This window comes from Amblyraja radiata, chromosome 19, assembly GCF_010909765.2.
Source record: "Amblyraja radiata isolate CabotCenter1 chromosome 19, sAmbRad1.1.pri, whole genome shotgun sequence".
NCBI classification, from domain to species: Eukaryota; Metazoa; Chordata; class Chondrichthyes; order Rajiformes; family Rajidae; genus Amblyraja; species Amblyraja radiata.
The window spans coordinates 21,417,829-21,438,093 of NC_045974.1; the positions used below are offsets into that span (position 1 = coordinate 21,417,829).

The 20,265-nt window shown below is 46.9% G+C and overlaps 1 protein-coding gene across 4 annotated transcripts in view; it reads left to right on the forward strand.

Moving 5' to 3' along the window:
* Positions 1 to 1,080: 1,080 nt before the first annotated feature.
* The window catches only part of pawr (pro-apoptotic WT1 regulator), a 77,961-nt gene continuing 58,776 nt past the window's right edge, over positions 1,081 to 20,265 (forward strand). The window contains exons 1-2 of one of the 4 annotated variants that reach the window (XM_033037963.1): positions 1,081 to 1,103; positions 1,470 to 2,148. In XM_033037963.1, coding sequence (XP_032893854.1) covers positions 1,570 to 2,148 — 579 coding nt within the window. In that variant the 5' untranslated portion in view covers positions 1,081 to 1,103; positions 1,470 to 1,569. Of the gene's footprint in view, positions 1,104 to 1,184; positions 1,353 to 1,469; positions 2,149 to 3,091; positions 3,446 to 20,265 lie in introns of those variants that run through there. The other 3 variants (XM_033037961.1, XM_033037962.1, XM_033037964.1) reach the window with 3 other exon arrangements.

A 20,265-nucleotide genomic window follows, 5' to 3' on the forward strand; every position in this document is an offset into this window, starting at 1 on the left:
CCTTGCCTGATGGGAGAAGATGGGATGAGAACTGATCGTTGATCTTTCATTCATTCATTGTCCTTTATCTCTCCACATCTATAGCGTCTATATCGCTCGTTTCCCTTATTCCTAACCCCTCTGAAGAAGGGTCCCGACGCGAAACGTCACCCATTCCTTCTCTCCAGAGACGCTGCCCGTCCCGCTGAGTTACTCCTGCATTTTGTGTCTATCTCTGGTCCTTGGTTATGCTGGTAGAGCAAAAGAAAAACAGGTCGATATAATGAATTCCACAAGCGATCTGCTTGCACCTGCACCTGTCTGCTTGCAATGAAGAAGGGTTTCGGCCCGAAACGTTGTATATTTCCCTCGCTCCATAGACGCTGCTGCACCTGCTGAGTTTCTCCAGCATTTTTGTCTACGTTCGATTTTCCAGCATCTGCAGTTCCTCCTTAAACTGCTTGCAATGCAATGGCCCTCCCTCACCTGTCCCTTTCACAAGGGCGGCGCTTCATTCGTCCTAACCCCACCCCCGAACATTGCTGCCCCCCTTGTGGGCGGCGCTCCCTCACACCTGCTGTCCCGCGGGCATTGTCCCTTCCTCTGGGCGGCGCTCCCTCGCTTCTGCCGTCTAAGATTAAACCCTTTGAAGGGGAACGCAGCGGCGGGGCCACGGCACGGCACGGCACGCCATCTCTCGGGCCTCCTTTGCTGTGTGTGACCTGTGTCGCGGCGGTGAACGCACCCCTCGGCCGGCAGAGCAGAGCCGGGACGTTCACTACAGAAGCGCAAATGGATTAAAGTTCCTAACTGGTGCGGGCCGATGCAGGAGCTGCAAGAGTTGCTTTTTAAAGCGGCAAGAACTGGCCGGAGAGTTTATCTGAACAACAGCGTGCACTGGGTAGGGAGGGAGAAGGTGAGGGTGGGGAGATGGAGGGGTGGAGAGGAGATGGAGGGGAGATGGAGGGGGGGGGGGGGGGAATGGAGAGGGGAGGGGGGAGGGAGAGAGAGAGAGGCCGGGCTTCTTTCTCTTCTCTCCCTCCCTCCCAGACTCCGCGGGACGGCGCTGGCATCCCTTTGTTGACTGACCTGCGTTGCGTTGAATCAGTCGGAGGCGTGCCCAGGTAGAGAGCGCCGGCGTCTCTCTTTCTCTCTCTCTCTCGCCCTCCGCCCTTTGGCGTCATTCTTCTCGCCGGGGGAGGGACGACATTCTAGCCCAAAGATCCTATAGCGAGCTCTAGCCCTCTGCTACCTCCAGAGAAGGGTTGCGCCTTTGCTCGGGATAACGCGGCGGCGGCGGCGGGTCCCAGTGCAGCGAGGCCGGGACTGTGGGTCGCGGAGCGGCACCTGAGACGGGGCAGGTAGGCGGGAGGGTGTGTGAGAGGGTGTGTACGTTTGTTTTTTCTGGGGGGGAGGGAGGAGGGAGGCATATCCTGGGAAAACTCAAGAGTTAAAAGAGACCTGTCCCTTTATTTATTCTGTGTCTGCAGGTCTCTGAGGCCGGGAGATGCGACCTGGAACTTTTTTGGTGAACTTTTTGAAAAGTTTTTGGAAAGTTTGAGAACGTGTTTTTTTTTGGAGGCTGCGGCGATGGCGAGCGGGGGTTACCGGCCCCCCGGGAACACCACTGACTTTCTGGAAGAATGGAAGGCCAAGAGAGAGAAGATGAGAGCCCGTTTCGCTGCCGCCACCGGCGCAAGTAACGCGGAGACCGGATCCAACCGTAACGGCGCCGCTCCCTCGCTGGGCGAGCTGAACAATAACGGGGGAGACCAGCCGGTGCTGCCCCCGTGGAGGGCGGCTGTACCGACCCCAGCCCCAGCCCCCTCCCCGGCACCGGTCCCGGTCCATCCCCCAGTCCCTACCCCAGTCTCAGTCTCGGTCTCAGTCCCTGTCCCAGTCCCGGCCCCGCGGCGCGGGGAGGAGGAGGACGGCAGAAGCAGCGAAGGGGCCGCCAGAAATTCGCCGGCGGACGGAGCCGAAGCGGAGACCCCACCGCCCGCAGCCGCCGCCGCCGACACCGCCTCCTCCTCGCCGCCACCGTGCGCCAAGGGCAAGGAGAAGAAATGTTCCGGGCCGAGCGCCCGCAAGGGCAAGGGGCAGATCGAGAAAAGGAAACTGCGGGAGAAGCGGAGGTCGACTGGAGTGGTCAACATCCCCGCCGTTGAGGTACAGTCCACTCTCTGTCCCCCTCCCCTGCCTTCTCCCCCTCCCCTCCCTTATCCCCCCTGCCTTCTCCCCCTCCCCCTCCCCTGCCTTCTCCCCCTCCCCCTCCCCTGCCTTATCCCCCCCCTCCCCTGCTTTATCCCCCCCCTCCCCTGCCTAATCCCCCCCCCTCCCCTAACCTATGCCAGCCCCCCCCTCCCCCCACCTTAATAGCCCCCACCCTCTTCTCCCAACCGCTTTCCTCACCTCCCCTTCATCCTTCCCTCTCCCTATCTATCACCTCTACCCTCTCCTCCTCCCTGCCCCCCACCTCTCCTCCCTTATGTTCCCCCATCTACCACCCACCCACCCCGGCAAATTCCTTGGTATTGATTATATTCCCCATGTTTTACAACTCCACCTTGACCGGGTAACTGGGTCAGCAGCATGGACAGTCCACATTAGTGAGATGTTATTTCAATGGTGCTTTGTTGTCACAGGTACCTAGGCACAGGGGGACTGCTTTGTATTTGCATACAGCCCAGTAAAAACCACATTGTACATATAACACAACCATAGTTAAGTGCAAGGGTGCAGGAATAGTAGACTACGCTTTGGCAGTACACGCGAGTTGCCATATTTTTTATGCCAAGTGGCATCCTTCAAGTTTTCAAAGTTGTTAAAAATGTGGAGTCTTGGCCATAAAAGCCCGTTGTCCTGGTGGCGGCACTTGGTTCAGTTTATTGTCACGTGTACCGAAGAACAGTGAAATGCTTTTTGTTGCATGCTAACCAGTCAGCAGAAAGACTACATGTGATTACTATCAAGCTGTCCCCAGTGTACAGATACAAGATGAAGGGAATAACATCTTGCGCAAGATAAAGTCCGATTAAAGATAGTCTGAGGGTCTCTAATGAAGTAGATGGTAGGGCAGGATCGCTCTCTAGTTGGTGATAGGATGATTCAGTGCCTGATGACAGATGAGAAGAAACTGTTCCTGAATCTGGAGGTGTGTGCTTTCCAAAGCTATGTCACTACGTTTCAGCAGTTAACTTGTAACCTTCAAGTTTTGAGAATTATTGAAAGTGTTAGTATCTTAAAGGTCCGTTGTCCTGGCGATGCGCCAGAGTTGCAAGGGTCGGCCAGGCCAAGCGATGTTGTCGGTGTCCTCTGCTGCTCTGTGCCACTGCAGGTCGTGTTCGATCCACGTGCTCGGCCTCGTGGAGCAGCGTCCGATCTAATCGAGCCCCAGGCTCTGCAGGGCCTCCAGGGGCCCACTCCGCCAACACCTTAACCCAAACTTGTCCTACCTTTTGTTGATGTTCTGAGGTATTTATTTCCCTTGGTTTTCTGCCAGTACATTCTGTTTTAAAAACCAAACAAAAACTGCAAATACTGGAAATGTAAAATAAAAACAGAGGAGGCTGGAAACGCTGATATTTCAGACCGGATGGCGACACAAGAAACTGCAGATGCTGGCATTTTGAGCAAAATGCAAAGTACTGGAGGAACTCAATGGGTCAGGCAGCATCTGTGGAGGGAATTGTCTGATGATGTTTTGAGTCAGGATCCTTCTTCAGGCATTTTGGGTCAGGACCCTTCTTCTGACTGATGGAGTGGGGGAGGGGGGAGGGCGGGGGGGGAAACTGGATAAGAGCAGATGGGGTGGAGAAAAGGCTGGCAATTCTGATCTTATAGACGTGCAAAATCATGAGCGCAATAGATCGGGAGGACGCACTGAGTCTATTGACTAGAGTATGGAATCGAGAACGAGACGATATAGGTTTAAGGTGAAGGGGGGCAGATTTATTAGGATCCTAAGAGGTTGCTTTTTCACACAAAAGTGGTGGATGTATGGAATGAGCTGCCAGAGGGGGTAGTTGATGCAGGTACTATAGCAATGTTTCAGAAACATTTAGACAAGGACATGGATAGGACAGGTTTAGTGAGATATGGGCCAAACAGGGAGGTGGGATTAGTGTTGTTACTAGCTGGTTTGGGCAAGTTGGGACGAAGGGCCTGTTTCCACTCTGTATTACTTGAACTGATAAGTGGGTATGGGGAAGGAGTTCATTGGCAGATGGGTGGAGTAAGGGACTAGGGCTAGAGATGTTAAAAGGGTGTCAGATAAGGAGAGAAGATGAGTGATATGAGTATAGCTGGAGGGAGAAGAGAATGGGCATAATCCTCTCTTTTCCAGGTTACTCCCCCCCCCCCCCCCCCCCCCCCACCCTCCATCAGACTGAAGGGTCCTGACCTGAAACATCATCTGTCCATTCCTTCCAGAGATGCTGCCTGACCCACTGAGTTCCTCCAGCACTTAATAGTTTTTGTTTCAGGCCCTTTGCTTCTGTTAATCCTTCCACAGATGTTGACTGCTCTACTTTGCTGTTTCAGCCACGTTTTAGTTTGGTAAGAGGTTTGATCGTTCCAAACCTAAAACACTTTACATTTCTTCATGTGCAAGAGAATGCTGTAACATTTGGATAATTCCTATCAAATTATCTCCAGACTCCAGGAAGTTATTAACTTTTATCAGTTCTGTCCTGTAAACCCAGTCTGTTTAGAATACGCAGCTTTTTGGTTTATCTATTTCAAGGACTGAGGATAGATAACATTCAGAGACCAGCAGAAAATATGTAATAAAAATAATTTAACCAGCAAGAATTGGGTAGGGGTCGCAAGGATACTTACAATGTTTAAAAAGGGCACACTGACAGGTTGTAACAAAGATAGATGTAAAATGCTTGAGTAACTCAGTGGATCTGGCAGCATCCTAGACAATAGGCGCAGGAGTAGGCCATTCGGCCCTTCGAACCAGCACCACCATTCAACGTGATCATGGCTGATCATCCCCAATCAGTACCCCGTTCCTGCCTTCTCCCCATATCCCCTGACTCCGCTATCTTTAAGAGCCCTATCTAGCTCTCTCTTGAAAGTATCCAGAGAACCGCCCTCTGAGGCAGAGAATTCCACATACTCTCAACTGTCTGGGTGAAAAAGTGTTTCCTCATCTCCGATCTAAATGGCTTACCACTTATTCTTAAACTGTGGCCCCTGGTTCTGAACTCCCCCAACATCGGGAACATGTTTCCTGCCTCTAGTGTGTCCAAACCCTTAATAATCTTATATGTCTCAATAAGATCCCCTCTCATCCTTCTTAACTCCAGAGTACACAAGCCCAGCCGCTCCATTTTCTCAGCATATGACAGTCCCGCCATCCCAGGAATTAACCTGGTAAACCTACGCTGCACTCCCTCAATAGCAAGAATGTCCTTCCTCAAATTAGGGGATCAAAACTGCACACAATACTCCATGTGTGGCCTCACTGGGGCCCTATACAAATCCAGAAGGACCTCTTTGCTCCTATACTCAACTCGTCTTGTTAAAAAGGCCAACATGCCATTCCCTTTCTTCACTGCCTGCTGTACCTGCATGCTTACTTTCCTTGACTGATGAACAAGGACCCCCCAGATCCCGTTGTACTTCCCTTTTTCACAACTTGACAGCATTTAGATAGTAATCTACCTTCCTGTTTTTGTTTCCAAAGTGGATAACCTCACATTTATCCACATTAAACTGCATCTGCCAACTTACATCTGCCAACTTACAGTTTGTTCTGGTATAATGTGAGGTACCTTTATAAGAAACCCTATCTTAGAGAAAATACTTATAAAAGCAATTGGGGGGGGAAAAGCTTTTGGGCACTGGAGTGTTTCTGACACGTACTAACAAAATATTTTTCTTTTTCAAATTTTGAGGTATTTTTTAAGACCTATAAGTTTCTTTTTGATATGATTAAAATACTAAAGGCTATTATCTGAAGGCTACTGTCTATTATCTGCTACACTATTATCGTTTAATAGAGTATTGTTGCACAAAAGGGTGGCACAGTGGCACGGTAGTAGAACTGCTACTTCATAGCGCCACAGAACAGCGTTCGACCGTGACTTGGATACTGTCCGTGTGGAGTTTGCATGTTTCCCCTGTGACCATGTAGATTTCCTTCGGTTCTGGTTTCCTCCCACATATCAAAGACTAGTAGGTTTGAGGGTCTGGCCTTTAAATTGCTCCTTGTGTGTAAGGAGTGGCTGAGAAAGTGGGATAACATAGAACTAGTGTTAATAGGTGATCGATGGTCAGTGTGGGCTGAAGGGCCTGCTTCATGCTGTTTCTCTAAATCATGTGTTAATAGAAGCAATGGCTAGTCAATTTCAGTGGCCACCTGTTGAGTAGTTGTTGTGTTCTTGAAAGATAATGGCATTATTAACCTGCAGGGTGGTTACATGAAAACTGTTTATTTCCCTTATATTTTTTTCCCCTCCCAAGACAGCTTTTTCCCCTGCATCCCTTTTCCTGTGCTGTACTGCTCTGTTCTATATATTTCCCGTTTTATAATTTCAGACCAGAGAAGGTGTTTATGTATAATAGGTGCCGTACAATACTAAGAAATATATTCTGCTCACTTCCTCTTTGCTCTACCTATTGTACTTGAGTTCTACTGGATTGTATTTGTATAAAAACAATAGTAGAAACAAGGAACTGCAGATGTTGGTTTACACAAAGTGCTGGAGCAACTAAGCAGGTCAGGCTGCATCTCTGGAGAACATGAATACGCAACGTTTCAGGACCGAACCCTTCCTCAGACTAATTGAAGGATCCTGACCTGGCTGCTTGACTCACTGAGTTACTCCAGCACTTAGTGTCTTTTTGTATTTGTGCATAGTGTTGTATGATCTGATTGGATAGCATGCAAAACAAAGCTTTTCACTGCACCTCGATATATGTGAAAAACACCTTATTATGGGCAAGACCAGTCCTGAGGTCACCTGTCCATTCCCACCATAGATGCTGGCTGACCCGTTGAGTTCCTCCAGCATTTTGTTTTACCTCTGGATTCCAGCATCAGCATTTTTTTGCTTTTAATTTGCATTATTCCTATTTCAAAAGCATTCTCACACCTCCCCATCCCCCACACCTACCCAATGCTAACGTTAGTCGACACCAGCGTTTCCCAACCGGGGTTCCACGGAACACTAGGGTTCCGCGAGAGGTCACTAGGGGTTCAGAGAGAAATGGTGATAAATAGGCCAATCATATGTAAATGCATTTTTGAGTCAATTTTGTGTTTCATATTCGTAATTTTATTATACACGTACGGCATATTTAGCGACGTTGATACGGCTCCAGTGTGAAACGGCCTTTAGTGGTCAGTGAACAGGAGCTGTACGTGACAGATTTGTGTATCATCAAATGACTCGCTCGAGTTCAGACGCATGCACTGTCTCCATCAGTCCTGTCTGTGCTTCCTGGCGTGCAGGTACAGTCTCCCACGTTATTTAGTAATTTTTACTCATCATTTAGGGATGTTGTATGAATTTAAAAAATGTAAGTATGTTTATGTTTATTTTTGTTAGTGTATCAAAAGTTTATTTATGTATGTTTTTGTTAGTTTATCAAAAATGTGTGTAATTTTTTTTTCTCTCTCGCGCTACTCCAAGGTTAGTTCTGTTTGCCTTTATTTGCTTCCGTTTTCAACTAGCAGTTTGATTTTCAGTTTTTTTGCATTGTCAATAAACTTGAGAAAAACGTAATTTTTTTTTGCTTAAACCAGCTATCAGAAATATATGTTATGTTTGCCTTATGATCTTTAAGTTCATGAAAGAGAATGCAAGAGATTAAAAAAGAGATATAATCATTTTTATGTAGGGGTTCCCTGAGATGAAAACCATTTCAAGGGGTCCACAAGGGTAAAAAGATTGAGAAACACAATGGGTACTTTGCAGAAGTCAATTTAACCTGCTAATACGTTTTTGGGATGTGGGAGGAAACTGGAGCACCCAAAGGAAACCCACACGGCCACATGGTGAACGTGCATACTCCACACAGACAGCACCCCAGGTCAGGATTGAACCCAGGTCACTGGGGTTGCAAACTTGATAGCTGTGTCAAAGTGCAGGCTTGGATCTTGGGCACCTTATCAGCTCACTGGGAATTTGTTCTATAAAAGTGGAGCCTCCTTTTCCAAACACAAAGTGCTGGAGTAACTTGGTGGATTGGGCAATCTGCAGAGGGAACGGACAGGAAAGGTTTTGGGTCGGGACACCTCGTCAGTCTGAAGAAGGGACCCGGCCCAAATCATCGGCAATTCATTCCCTCAGATGCTGCCTGACCCTTTGAGTTACTCCAACCACTTTTGAGTTTTGCTCAAGATTCCAGCATCTACAGTTCCTTGTTTCCTTTTCAACCTTTCCTGCTAATATAATCTCGTGCTTCTAGATTAATTCTCCTCCGGAGTCTAAAGATCTTTGTTTTCAATAAATATAAAACGAAGACAGGGTTGTTCAGTGCCGCCAGTTTAATTATGTTCAAAATTAATCATTTTAAAATTCTTCAGTATATAAATATTGTGTTGGTTTGATTTGTGGTCCTTTTAGCATGCATTTTTGCATGAAATGGTTCATTTCTTTTTAAGCTGATGGCCCATTACCACAGTTGGAAGTTTGCTTTTAAAGGTCCCTGTGGCCACCTTAAACTTCCCACCAAACGGCAGGATCTTGCACTTCATATGTTAAGGTTCCTTTTCCAATTTCCTGCCTGTTTAATGAGCTTTTCTACATTTTGCTTCTTATTTATTTATTTTTTGCCCCTCTTGCACACAACTATATTCCCTCCACCACCACCCAGCCTACACCAAGTTTAGTTTAAAAATACAGTGTGGAAACAGGCCCTTCGGCTCACCGAGTCCATGCCGACCAACTATCATGGTACATTTGCACTATCCTACACACTAGGGACAATTTTACCGAAACCAAACCCGCACGTCTTTGGAGTGTGTGAGGAAACCGGAGCACACAGAGAAAACCCATGCGGTCCCAGAGAGAACGTGCAAACACCATGCGGACAGCACCCGTCGTCAGGATCGAACCCATTCTCTAGTGTTGTGAGGCAGCAACTCTACCGCTGTGCCACCCTAATGGATGTTTGAATGCAAAGTTCATTTATTTTAACAGTGAGTTCTTGCTTCTGCTTTCAATAATGACTTTTGGTCATTACGTTGAAATGAAACTCCCAGACGTTTGTACATTTAGGAAAAAGAATACCGGCTGTAGCTTCATTTAAACAGGTGGAACGTTTGTGCTTTTTGTTTTGGAGACCTGATAGGGGTATAGAAAGTTGAGAAGCATAGATTAGATTTAAGTTTATTTTTAGGTAGAAGCGAGGAACTGCAGATGCTGGTTTACCATGGAAAGGCACAAAAAGCTGGAGTAACAGTGTGTCAGGCAGCATCCCTAGAGAACATGGATAGGTCTGCAGAAGGGTCCCAACCCGGAATAGCACCTATCCGTGTTTTCCAGGGATGTTACCTGATCTGCTGAGCTACTTCAGCATTTTTTTGTCTTTCCTTAGTTTTATTACTGCCACGTGTACTGAGGTATCGTGAAAGCTTTGTTTTGCGTGATATTTTACTTCTAACTTGAAGAGAAGCAGGGGAGGCTTGGTTTAATGTTTGATTTGAACCTGTGATCTTGAGGCACGTGTGTAAATACTGTTATCAGTGTATCAGATAACGGCAGGAATGGTGGAGGCCTTTTTAAAACAGACCTTGGCTTATATTTCCCCTTGGTTTTGACAGAGTGCACGCACACGCATGTTCAGGACTCTTCCGGACGTGTGTGTGTGCGATGACCACATTGTGAGGCTGTGTCATCCCGTGTGGAAACAGGCCCTTCGGCCCAATCTGCCAAAACTAACCAACATGCCCCATTTACACTTGTCCCACCTGCCTGTGTTTGGCCCATATATCCTTCTAAATCTATCCGATCCATGTACTGGTCCAAATATCTTTTAAACATTGTGATCGTACCTGCCTCAACTACCTCCACTAGCAGCTCGTGCAATACACCCACCACCCTTTGTGCTTAAAAAAAAAAAGCTGCCCGTCGGTTTCCTATTAGGTCTTTGTTCCCCTTCTGTCCAGCAACCCCACCCACCTTAAACTCATGACCTTTGGTTATTGATTCCCCTACTCTGGGTAAAAAACATTTACCCAGTGTGCGTTTACCCGATCTATTCCTCTCATGATTTTCTACACCTCTATAAGATTACCCCTTATCCTCTTGCGTACACTAGCAGTCCTCCACATTAGGGACAATTTACAGAGTCCTAGCCTGCCCAACCTCTCCCTATAGCTCAGGGACTCGTGTCCTGACAAGATCCTTGTAAATCTGCTCTGCTCCCTTTCTGGCTTAACAACTAACGTTCCTGTAACAGGGTAACACAATACTCTAAATGTGTCCTCACCAATGTCTCGTACAATTTCAATGCCTCCTGTCCTCCACCATAGCGCTCTCCCACCAGGTCAAATGACAGGTATTGGGATCAACTGGCTAGTCCTTTCAGAGCTGATGTGATGGGCTGAATGGCCTCTTCTTTTGGTATTTTTATGAGAGGATTTTCCATTTTCACTGGCCTTCCATTGAAAAAAATACATTTGGATTAAAGAATTCCAGGGTTTTAAGTAGAAGCTTGCAGATGATAAAGTTACCCATTGTTCTAAACCTGGTGGTTTCAGAAACTCCTCTGATGAAGCATAAAATGGTCAGATACCCAACGATTTTTGGGCGGCACGGTGGTGCAGCGGTGGAGTTGCAGCCTTACAGCGCCAGGTACCCGAGTTCGATCCTGACCAAAGGTGTTGTCTGTATGGTGTTTGTATTTTCTCCCTGTGACCGCGTGGGTATTCTCCAGGTGCCACCGTCTCCACCCACACTCCAAAGACGTGCGGGTTTGTACGTTAATTGGCTTCAGTAAAATTGTAAATTGTCCCTAATGTGGAGGACTGCAAGTGTACGGTGTGATCATGGTCGGCACGGACTCGGTGGGCCCAAGGGGGTTTGGAAGCCTCTGCTTTTGCGTTGTGGTGTCAGTAGCTTGGTCTGTAATCGTGTGAAGAAGCTGCAGCCAGTGTTGGTGAAGCCCAGTAGATCTGACAACACCAGGGATTGTGTGTTCGAGTGTCTGTGAATTCCAGTGGGTGTGGTAATTACTGGCAAACCACCTAGATGTAACCGCACCAGGCAGGAAGGCTCCTCCCTCCAGATTTTAATTATGCATCACAGATTCATAGCACAAAGACAGGATTTAGGCTTACGAGATACAGCGTGAAAACAAGCAACCTTCGGCCCACCGAGTCTGCGCTGACCAGCGATCACTCCATACACAATAGGGACAATTTACAATTTTTGCGGAAGCCAATGAACCTACAAACCTGCATGTCTTTGGAGAGTGGGAGGAAACCGCAACACCCAGAGAAAACCCACTCAGTGAGAACGTACAAATGCTGTACAGACATCACCCTTAGTCAGGATTGAGCTTGGGTGTCTGGCGCTGTAAGGCAGCAATTCTACCACTGTGCCCCCCCCCCCCCCCAAGACTGTGTCTGCACTAATCTCATTTACCAGCTCTTGGTCTGTAGCCTTCTGTGCAGTGATACAAGTTCTTGTCAAAATGCTTCTTAAATGTTGTAAGATTATTTGCTTCCATTCCAGATTGCAACCAGACAAAAAAATCCTCTAACCCTCATTGGACCTTTGTCCCCTCTTTGTGAGATTGTGAGATCCCTGCTCTGGGGAATCATTCCTTTCTATTGACCTGAGATCCCTCTGTTTTTATTCGATCGCTATTGAGTTCCATATGCAAAAGTACTTCTTTGAAAGACCCAGCATGGGCAAACAGGCCCTTCAGACACACCGTGTTCACGCTGACCATCGATCACCCATTCACGCTAGTTCTATGTTATTGCACTTTCCCATGCGCTCTCCACACACTAGGGGCAATTTAAAGGACCAATTCACTTACAAAACTTGCACGCCTCAGGGATGTGGGAGGAAACCAGAACACCTGGAGGAAACCCACACGTTCACAGGGAGAAAGTGCAAACTCCACACAGGCATGGACTGAGGTCAGGATGGAACCCGGGTCTCTGGCACTGTGAGGCAACGGCTCTCCCAGCTGCACCATTGTGCCTCCCTTTGTGGTGTTTGTCGATGAGTCTCAACAGTAACTCTTGCATTTGATCGGTTATCGATTGTTCTGTTTGGCGTTAGTAAGGTGCAGTGTGAAACTGGTGCCCTTGACAACCTCTAACGCCTTGATCACATCCTTGAGTCAAGAGAGTTTAATTGTGCATCAGGACTGAACAATGAAGTCCTTGCTTGCTGCACCTTTACAGGCACATGAACACAATGTCACAACAAATAATTGATTGCACTATTGTTCATAGTATATTTACCAGTTACACTGGGTAACCAGATTGGAATAGTGCAAGCTGAAGTGAGCTTCCTAATCTACACAAAGTCGAAAGTAGTTTGGTGCTGTGGTTCGCGTTGTGCCGGGTGGTTCAAGAGCCTTGGTGTTCATGGGAAGAGGCGGTTCTTGAACCTGGAGGTCACGGCTCTTGGGCTCCTGTACCACCTTCCTGATAGCCAATGCTCTTGACCGTGGAAGACGCCGTTCTCGAGCTCCTCTAGCACCTTCCCATTCACAGCAGCCAGATGAGAGCGTGAAGCTTGTGAGGCAGGGAAGGGCAAATGCATCCAACTGAATGGTGGCACAAACATGAGGGCTGAATGACCTCGAGCTCCAATATTCCAGCCCAGTCTAAAGTAAGGCCATGAAACAAAGTGCTGTATGAACAACGGGTCAGGCAGCATCTGTGGAGGGAGATGGGGTGACAACGTTTTGGGTTGGGACCTTCTTCAGGCTCCATTCTGTAGAAATAAAGAACTGCAGATGCTGGTTAATGTACAAAAGGGGACAAAGTGCTGGAGTAACTCAGTATCTGAGGTAGCATCTCTGGAGAGCATGGATGGGTGACTTTTTGGGTTGAGACTCTTCTTTCCATGTGAAGAAGGGTCTCGATTGGAAAAGTCACCTATCCCTGCTCTCCAGAGATGCTGCCTGACCCGCTGCATTTGGAGTAATGCACTTTGCTTTTAGCTCAGGATTCCAGCATCTGCAGTACTTTAACCAGCATTTGGCAACTGTGCTGGAGTGAAGCCTCTCGTAATCTCCGTGTGGGGTTCATTTATTTTTAAAACAAAAGGAGTAATTCTGTGCAGAATTATACTGTTGGACTTGCTACAGACTCCATTATCCTGTCCACCTTCCAAATTGGCTGCTCTCCAAGTTCATGGTTTTGAAATCTCAGTTGGTTGTTATGTTAGAGACTGGGCCAACACAAATACTTCAGAAGCATAATTCAGCTGGCAGGACCCAAGAAGTAATCTCCATTATTCCCAGCCTTGAGTCATAGTGATAGCATGTGGAAGCGGGCTCTTCGACCCAACTTGCCCACACCGGCCAACATGCACCATCTACAATAGGCAGGTGGGACTAGGTTTGGCCCATATCCCTCTAAACCTGTCCTATCCGTGTATGTGTCCAAATGTTTCTTAAACATTGTGATAGGCGATATAGCAGGAACTATCAGGGTAGACCCCGATCTCACTGAGCGAAATGGGCAGAATATTTTAGAAATCCACAAAATGCAGGAGTAACTCAGAAGATCAGGCAGCATCTCTGGAAAAAATTGGATAGGACCCTTCTTCAGACTATTTACCTGGGTCTTAAATTACCCTTTTATTCTGAGGCTGTGTATCCTAGACTCTCCCACGTGGAAACATCATCTCCGTATCCACTGAAGAAGGGTTCTGACCCAAAGTGCCACCTTTCACCAAAACAGTGAAAGGCCTGGATAGAGTGGATGTGGAGAGGAGGTTTCCACTAGTGGGAGAGTTTAGAACCAGAGGCTATAGCCTCAGAATAAAAGGACGTCCCTTTAGAAAGGAGCTGAGGAGGAATTTCTTATAGTTAGAGGGTGGTGAATCTGTGGATTTCATTGCCTGTGGAGATCAAGTCAATGGATATTTTTATGGCGGAGATTGATAGATGTGTATGTGTGTCAGGGGTTATGGGGAGGTCAGGAGAATGCAATTGAGAGGGAATGATAGATTGAGTGGTGGAGTAGACCTGATGGGCCGAATAGTCTAAATCCGTTCCTATAAACATGATTTTTTTTCCCCTTCCCCTGAGATGCTGCCTGGCTCACTGAGTTAACCCAGTATTTTGTATCTACCTATCCTCTCCACTATATCTAGGCCTTTTGCTATTCTGTAACTTTTAATAATGCTCCCTCCCCCTCATCTTTCTAAACTCTTACCAACTGAAGAGTGAGTGGGGCGAGAGGAATAGAGTCTGGATCTTGTGAACTGTGTTGGACATTTAGTTTCTTTGAGCGAGCACTTGTTTCAGGCGCGGAAGGGAAGAGAAGGCTTGGGCGTCCTCGTTGAATGCATTTTGTTTTGCATTTCTCTCAGACTGTCATTTTGCTGGGCTTTGTATCTTGGGCGTACACTGATCCATTATCTTTCAGGAATGCGGAAACCTATTATATATATATTTCTTTCACTGAATAATTTCACCCAGCCAGCGTTCCACATTGTTGAACATGTCCAAGCTTATAGTGCCCCTTTTCATACAACCGCCCTGTTCCACCACAAAGCTGCGAGATTTCAGTAATTAAATTCTCCTTTTTTTTTCTTCTTGGCTGTTTAAAGCTCTTATTTACGGGTCAGTCTTCCAGAGTAGTTGAAAGCTGGCTAGCAAGTGAAATGCTCTTGTAGGGTGGGGGAGGGAGGTGGATAATTGGGCATGGGCGGGTTTGCAAGGAGCTTCAGGTCTTAGCTCATTCATGCGTATTTGCGTTGGTGGCAGTGGATCAGTGAGGTCGTGAAGTAGAACATAGAACAATGCAGCACAGGTGCGGCCCTTCAGCCCACAATGTCTGTGCTGAACATGATTCCCATCCCTCCATTCCCGGCATATCCGTGTGCCTATCAAAAAGTCTCTTAGATGCTGCCTCTCTAGATCCCGCTGGCCACACCACCACCACCCCTGGCCGTGTATTCCAGCCACCCGCCAGCTGCGTTTTAAACAAATACCCATGTCGTTTAAACTTTTCCCTTTCACCTGAAAAATCTTCCCTCTAGAATTTGATATTTCCTTCCTTTGGATAATTATCATGTGTACTGAGCTGCAGTGAAAAGCCGTTTTTGTTCTACTTTGTTCTCCGATTGTTCTAAACCTGGTGGTTGATGACTAAAAATAAAAAGTTCAGATACCCAATGGTGCAGTGATCGAGTTCGGAGACCCGAATTCAATCCCGATTACGGGTGCTGTCTGTACGGAGTTTGTCGGTTCTCCCCTTGACTGCATGGGTTTTCTCCAGTTTCCTCCCACACTCTAAAGATGTCCAGGTTTTCAGGTTAAATGGCTTCTGCTAATTCAAAATTGTTCCCAGTGTAGTATAGTGCACGTGTACGGGATGATGGTTGGTCGGCACGGACTCGGTGGGCCGAAGGGCCTGTTTCCACGCTATATCTCTAAACTAAACTGAACTCTTTTGGGTCAGAGGGACATATGAAAGAGCGCGTGCCACACAAAATACCGTCTGTGGCAACCCAGTAAACTAGTCCGGCCGTCGCGGGGATTTCAAGTGCGTTTTTGTAGTTTTGTCCAGATTAAAGGAGGTGCTGGACCATCCGTTGAGGGTCAATTGTTGGTGGACCTGTATTGCCATACCTGATGTGATCATCTCACTCTGCCTGCTCTCTGTGAAGGGGTGGTGGTTATGGACCAGGGATCTCTGCTACTGTGCAAACATTGCCGGGTTTGACATTTCTCAGAGAAAACTGTGGGAAATGCCCCAGGCTCACCACCCTCTGGGTGAAGATTCGAGGAGGTGCCCGGAAACATGGGCCATAATGCTGGGAGATAGTTGATGTCATTCAGAACTAGGTTTGTGGCTGAGGGGGCCTGAAATGTCACAATCTTGTGACTTATTTATCTTGAAGGACACAAAGTGGTGGAGTAACTCAGCGGGTCAGGCAACATCTTTGGAGAAAGTGGATCAGTGACATTTCGGATCAGGACCCTCTTGTTCAGCCTACCATGAGGAACCTTGTCAAATGCTTTACTAAAATCTGTGTGGACAACATCCACTGCCCTACCCTTATCAATCGTCTTCCTTACCTTCTAAAAGAAGAGAGAATCAAATTTGTGAGACAGGACTTGCCTTACACAGGGTCCTCCTGCTTGCCTCACGCAACCATGACTTTCCAAATGTCTCCCTAAGAATCTTCTCCAATAATATCTCTACCACCGATGCAAGGATAGGTTGGAATTGAGTCGACTGGGTGAGTAGAGTTAAATGAAACCTGACACCCAGACCCTGAGAAGTCATTTTTCATAGACTTCAAAATCCCTTTTTCTTTCAACTTCTGTATTAAAAAAAAAAAAAAAAAAAAAATTAAATGTGTTTTGTTTGATCTTGCTGTTACTGCCTGGAGGGACAGTGGAAGCAGCTTAAACAGTCGGGTTCAATTGGATAAAACTCACTCGAGGAAAGGAATTTTGTGGGATTTCAGAAGGTGCGGAGAGTGAAAGGCCTGGATAGTGCATGTGGGATGATGTTTCCACTCGGGGGGAGAGCCTAGGACCAGAGGCAATGGCTTCAGAATTAGACATTCCTTTAGGAAGGAGATGAGGAGCAATTTCTTTAGTCAGAGGGTGGTGAATCTGTGGAATGAATTGCCTGTGGAGGCCAAGTCAACGGATATTTCTAAGGCAGAGATAGATAGATTTTTGATTGGTACGGGTGTCGGTGGTTATGGGGATGGGGGGGGGGAAAGGCAGGAGAAAGGGGTTTAGAGGGGAGGAGAGATCAGCCATGATTGAATGACGGAGTGGACTTGATGGGCCAAATGGCCTCATTCTGCTCCTATCACTTATGAGCCATCAAACGCTAATCATACATCAACACTATAATTCCTGGGATGATTCTCGTACATTATCGTGGACATTCTTCACATTACCTTATCAGCACCGCCCAGATGCTCTCAAGAAATATTGAGGCAAACACATTGCACTGCGATCTACAGTGCAGAGGATGTGAAAGGTATCATTAAAATGCAGTCTCTTTTCAATAAAGTATGAGAAGGGGAGGATTCTAGGGTGAATTGTATAGGTTAACAATATGCTGTTCCTTCTCCAAAGGATGTCATTTGCAGCACAGTTTTTCCCAAGAGTATCAATTTGACAATTAAAGCCTTCATTATGCACAAGGAGTGTCAGCTGTTCCCAGCAAGAACTTTATAAGACATTTCAAAAGTTGCACCAAGGAAGTACATTCAACTATAATCTGGCACCAAGCCATACACACGCAGAGACTGGGACAGAACAAAAGTCTGAATACAAAGGAAGATAGCACGATATTGAGGGAGGGGTGAGGGGTGGATGTGCGGGGAATGGAGGGATATAGATCGGGTGCAGGGAGAGGAGATTTGTATTAAGGGCCTGTCCCACTTGGCAATTTTTTTTTCGGCGACTGCCGGCGTTGTATCAGGGTCACCAAAATTTTTTGACCATTTCAAAATCCAGCGGCGACAAAAAAAAATATTGCGACACTTCAGGAAACACCGTGCATCAATACATCATCAAACCGCGACTTTTTCAGTGACCTGATACGTCAGTCAATGATGCTGGCAGTCGCCGAAAACATTGGCAAGTGGGACAGGCCCTTAACTTGATATTAACGCGACATGGATATTGTGGGCCAAAATGCTTGTTTATGTCCTATGAAAAAGAACAGAAGGAATGACATTTTATTAGTGGGGTGGGGGTGGGGGGGAGGGGGGGCTGAATTCTTTCCCATGAGTTGGGGTGAAAGGAAGCAGGAGCAAACTGATCAGAAAAGAGGCCCAGCAGGTAGAAGCACCAGAGGGGGGGATGGCATCAAGAATCACCAGGTATTTACTAGTCAGACAGAGCCACAAGGAAGTGCAAGAAATTTTGAGTGAAACACCAAGTGCGAGTAAATCAGTGGATCAGACAACATCTGTGGAGGACATTTACATTTGGGGGCCCTTCTTCAGACTGATTCAATGGTTAAATGTCATATATACTAACAATGTACTTAGATTAGACGCAAGTTGCTGGAGTAACTCTACGGATCAGGCAGCATCTCTGGGGGGAAATAAAAGGATGGGTGCCGTTTCAGGTCGAAACCCTTCTGGGTCGAGTTACTCCAACACTTTGTAACTATCCGGTATAAACCAGCATCTGCAGTTCCTTCCTATACGGGACAATTAACATTACTTTGTGCAGCTGTTGTGTATTTACAGTGCCCTCCATAATGTTTGGGACAAGGACCCATCATTTATTTATTTGCCTCCATAATTGTACTCCACAGTTTGAGATATATAATAGCAAAAAATCATCTGTGGTTAAAGTGCACATTGTCAGATTTTAATAAAGGCCATTTTTATACATTTTGGTTTCACCATGTAGAAATTACAGCAGTGTTTATACATAGTCTCCCCCCCCCCCCCCCCCCCCCCCCTCCCCATTTCAGGGCACCATTATGTTTGGGGCACAGCAATGCCATGTAAAGGAAAGTAGTCGTGTTAAGTATTTTGTTGCATATCCTTTGCATGCAATGACTGCTTGAAGTCTGCGATTCATGGACAGCACCAGTTGCTGGGTGTCTTCTGGTGATGCACTGCCAGGCCTGTATTGCAGCCATCTTTAGCTTATGCTTGTTTTGGGAGCCAGTCCCCTTCAGTTTTCTCTTCAGCTTACAGAAGGCATGCTCAATAGGGTGCAATGGCTGGCGGTTCATTCCACAACAAGACAATGATCCTAAACATACTGCTAAAGCAACAAAGGTGTTTTTCAAAGCTAAAAAATGTTCTATTCTTGAGTGGTCAAGTCAATCACCTGATCTGAACCCTATAGAGCACGCCTTCATAAGAAGATTAACTTATATCAGAGTGATGGCAAGAGAAAAGTATGGAGGAGAGAAGGATCTGCCCAAGATCCAAAGCACTGAAACACGATGGTGGGGGTGTTATGGCCGGGGCATGTATGGCTGCTGCAGGTACTGGCTCACTTATCTTCATTGATGTTACAGCTGCAGATGTTAGTAGCATAATGAATTCTGAAGTGTATAGACACATCCTATCTGCACAAGTTCAAACAAATGCCACAGGCAATGAACTACAATGGCCCCAAGATGGCCTGGCCCCCAGTCCACCTCCCTGTGGGATCTTCCTGTGTATCACAAGAGTGAACGTGCCTCAAAACCATGCAATTTGTTGCTAAGCACACTGGCTCTGCAAAGTGTTATGCAAATTCAAGTTTGCACCTTCGCCTTGTCGAGCATAGTCTAGTTCAGCGCTGGAACAGACCCTTCGGCCCACAATGTCTGTGCTGAACATTGCGCCAATGTCAAGTCTCCTAATGTCATCAGTCTGCATGTGATCCACATCCCTCCATTCCCTGCATATCCATGCGCCCATCTAAAAGTCTCATAAGTACCATTATTGTATCTCCCTTCACCACCGCACATGCCAGCACGTTCCAGGCACCAACCACGCCTCCCCACAATCAGTCTGAAGATGGGTCCTGACCTGAAACATCATCTATCCATGTTCTCCAGAGTTGCTGCCTGACCGGCTGAGTTCCTCCAGCATTTGCGCCCTTAATTGTAAGGCAGCATCTGCAGTTCCTTGTCCCTACAAAGCTGCATTGTGAATTCCTGATTCCTATGCTTGGTTTGGTTTCGAGATACATTGCAGAAACTGGCCCTTTGGCCCACCGAGCCCGTGCAGACCAGTGATCCTCGCACACTAATGCTATCCTACACACAGTAGGGACAATTATACCAACCCATTTAACCTACAAACCTGTTTGTCTTTGGGAGAAATACCACCCGGTCACACGGAACGTACAAACTCCGTACAGACAGCATCCATACTCAGGATCAAACCCGTGTCTCTGGCGCTGTGAGGCAGCAACTCTACCGCTGCGCCACCGTGCTGTCCCAATGCCCCGACCAATGGCTCAACGTTGGAGACCGGATGGTTTGTTTTCTATTCTTATCTGGTTCAGAGACTGGTTACGTTGAAGAATGTGGCATTGGCAAATTCTAGAGGAATCCAAAACATGCCAAGGGTATGAAGCAATGCAAGAACAATGCTGAATATGGGCACAGATGCTGTTTGCATATAGAACATAACA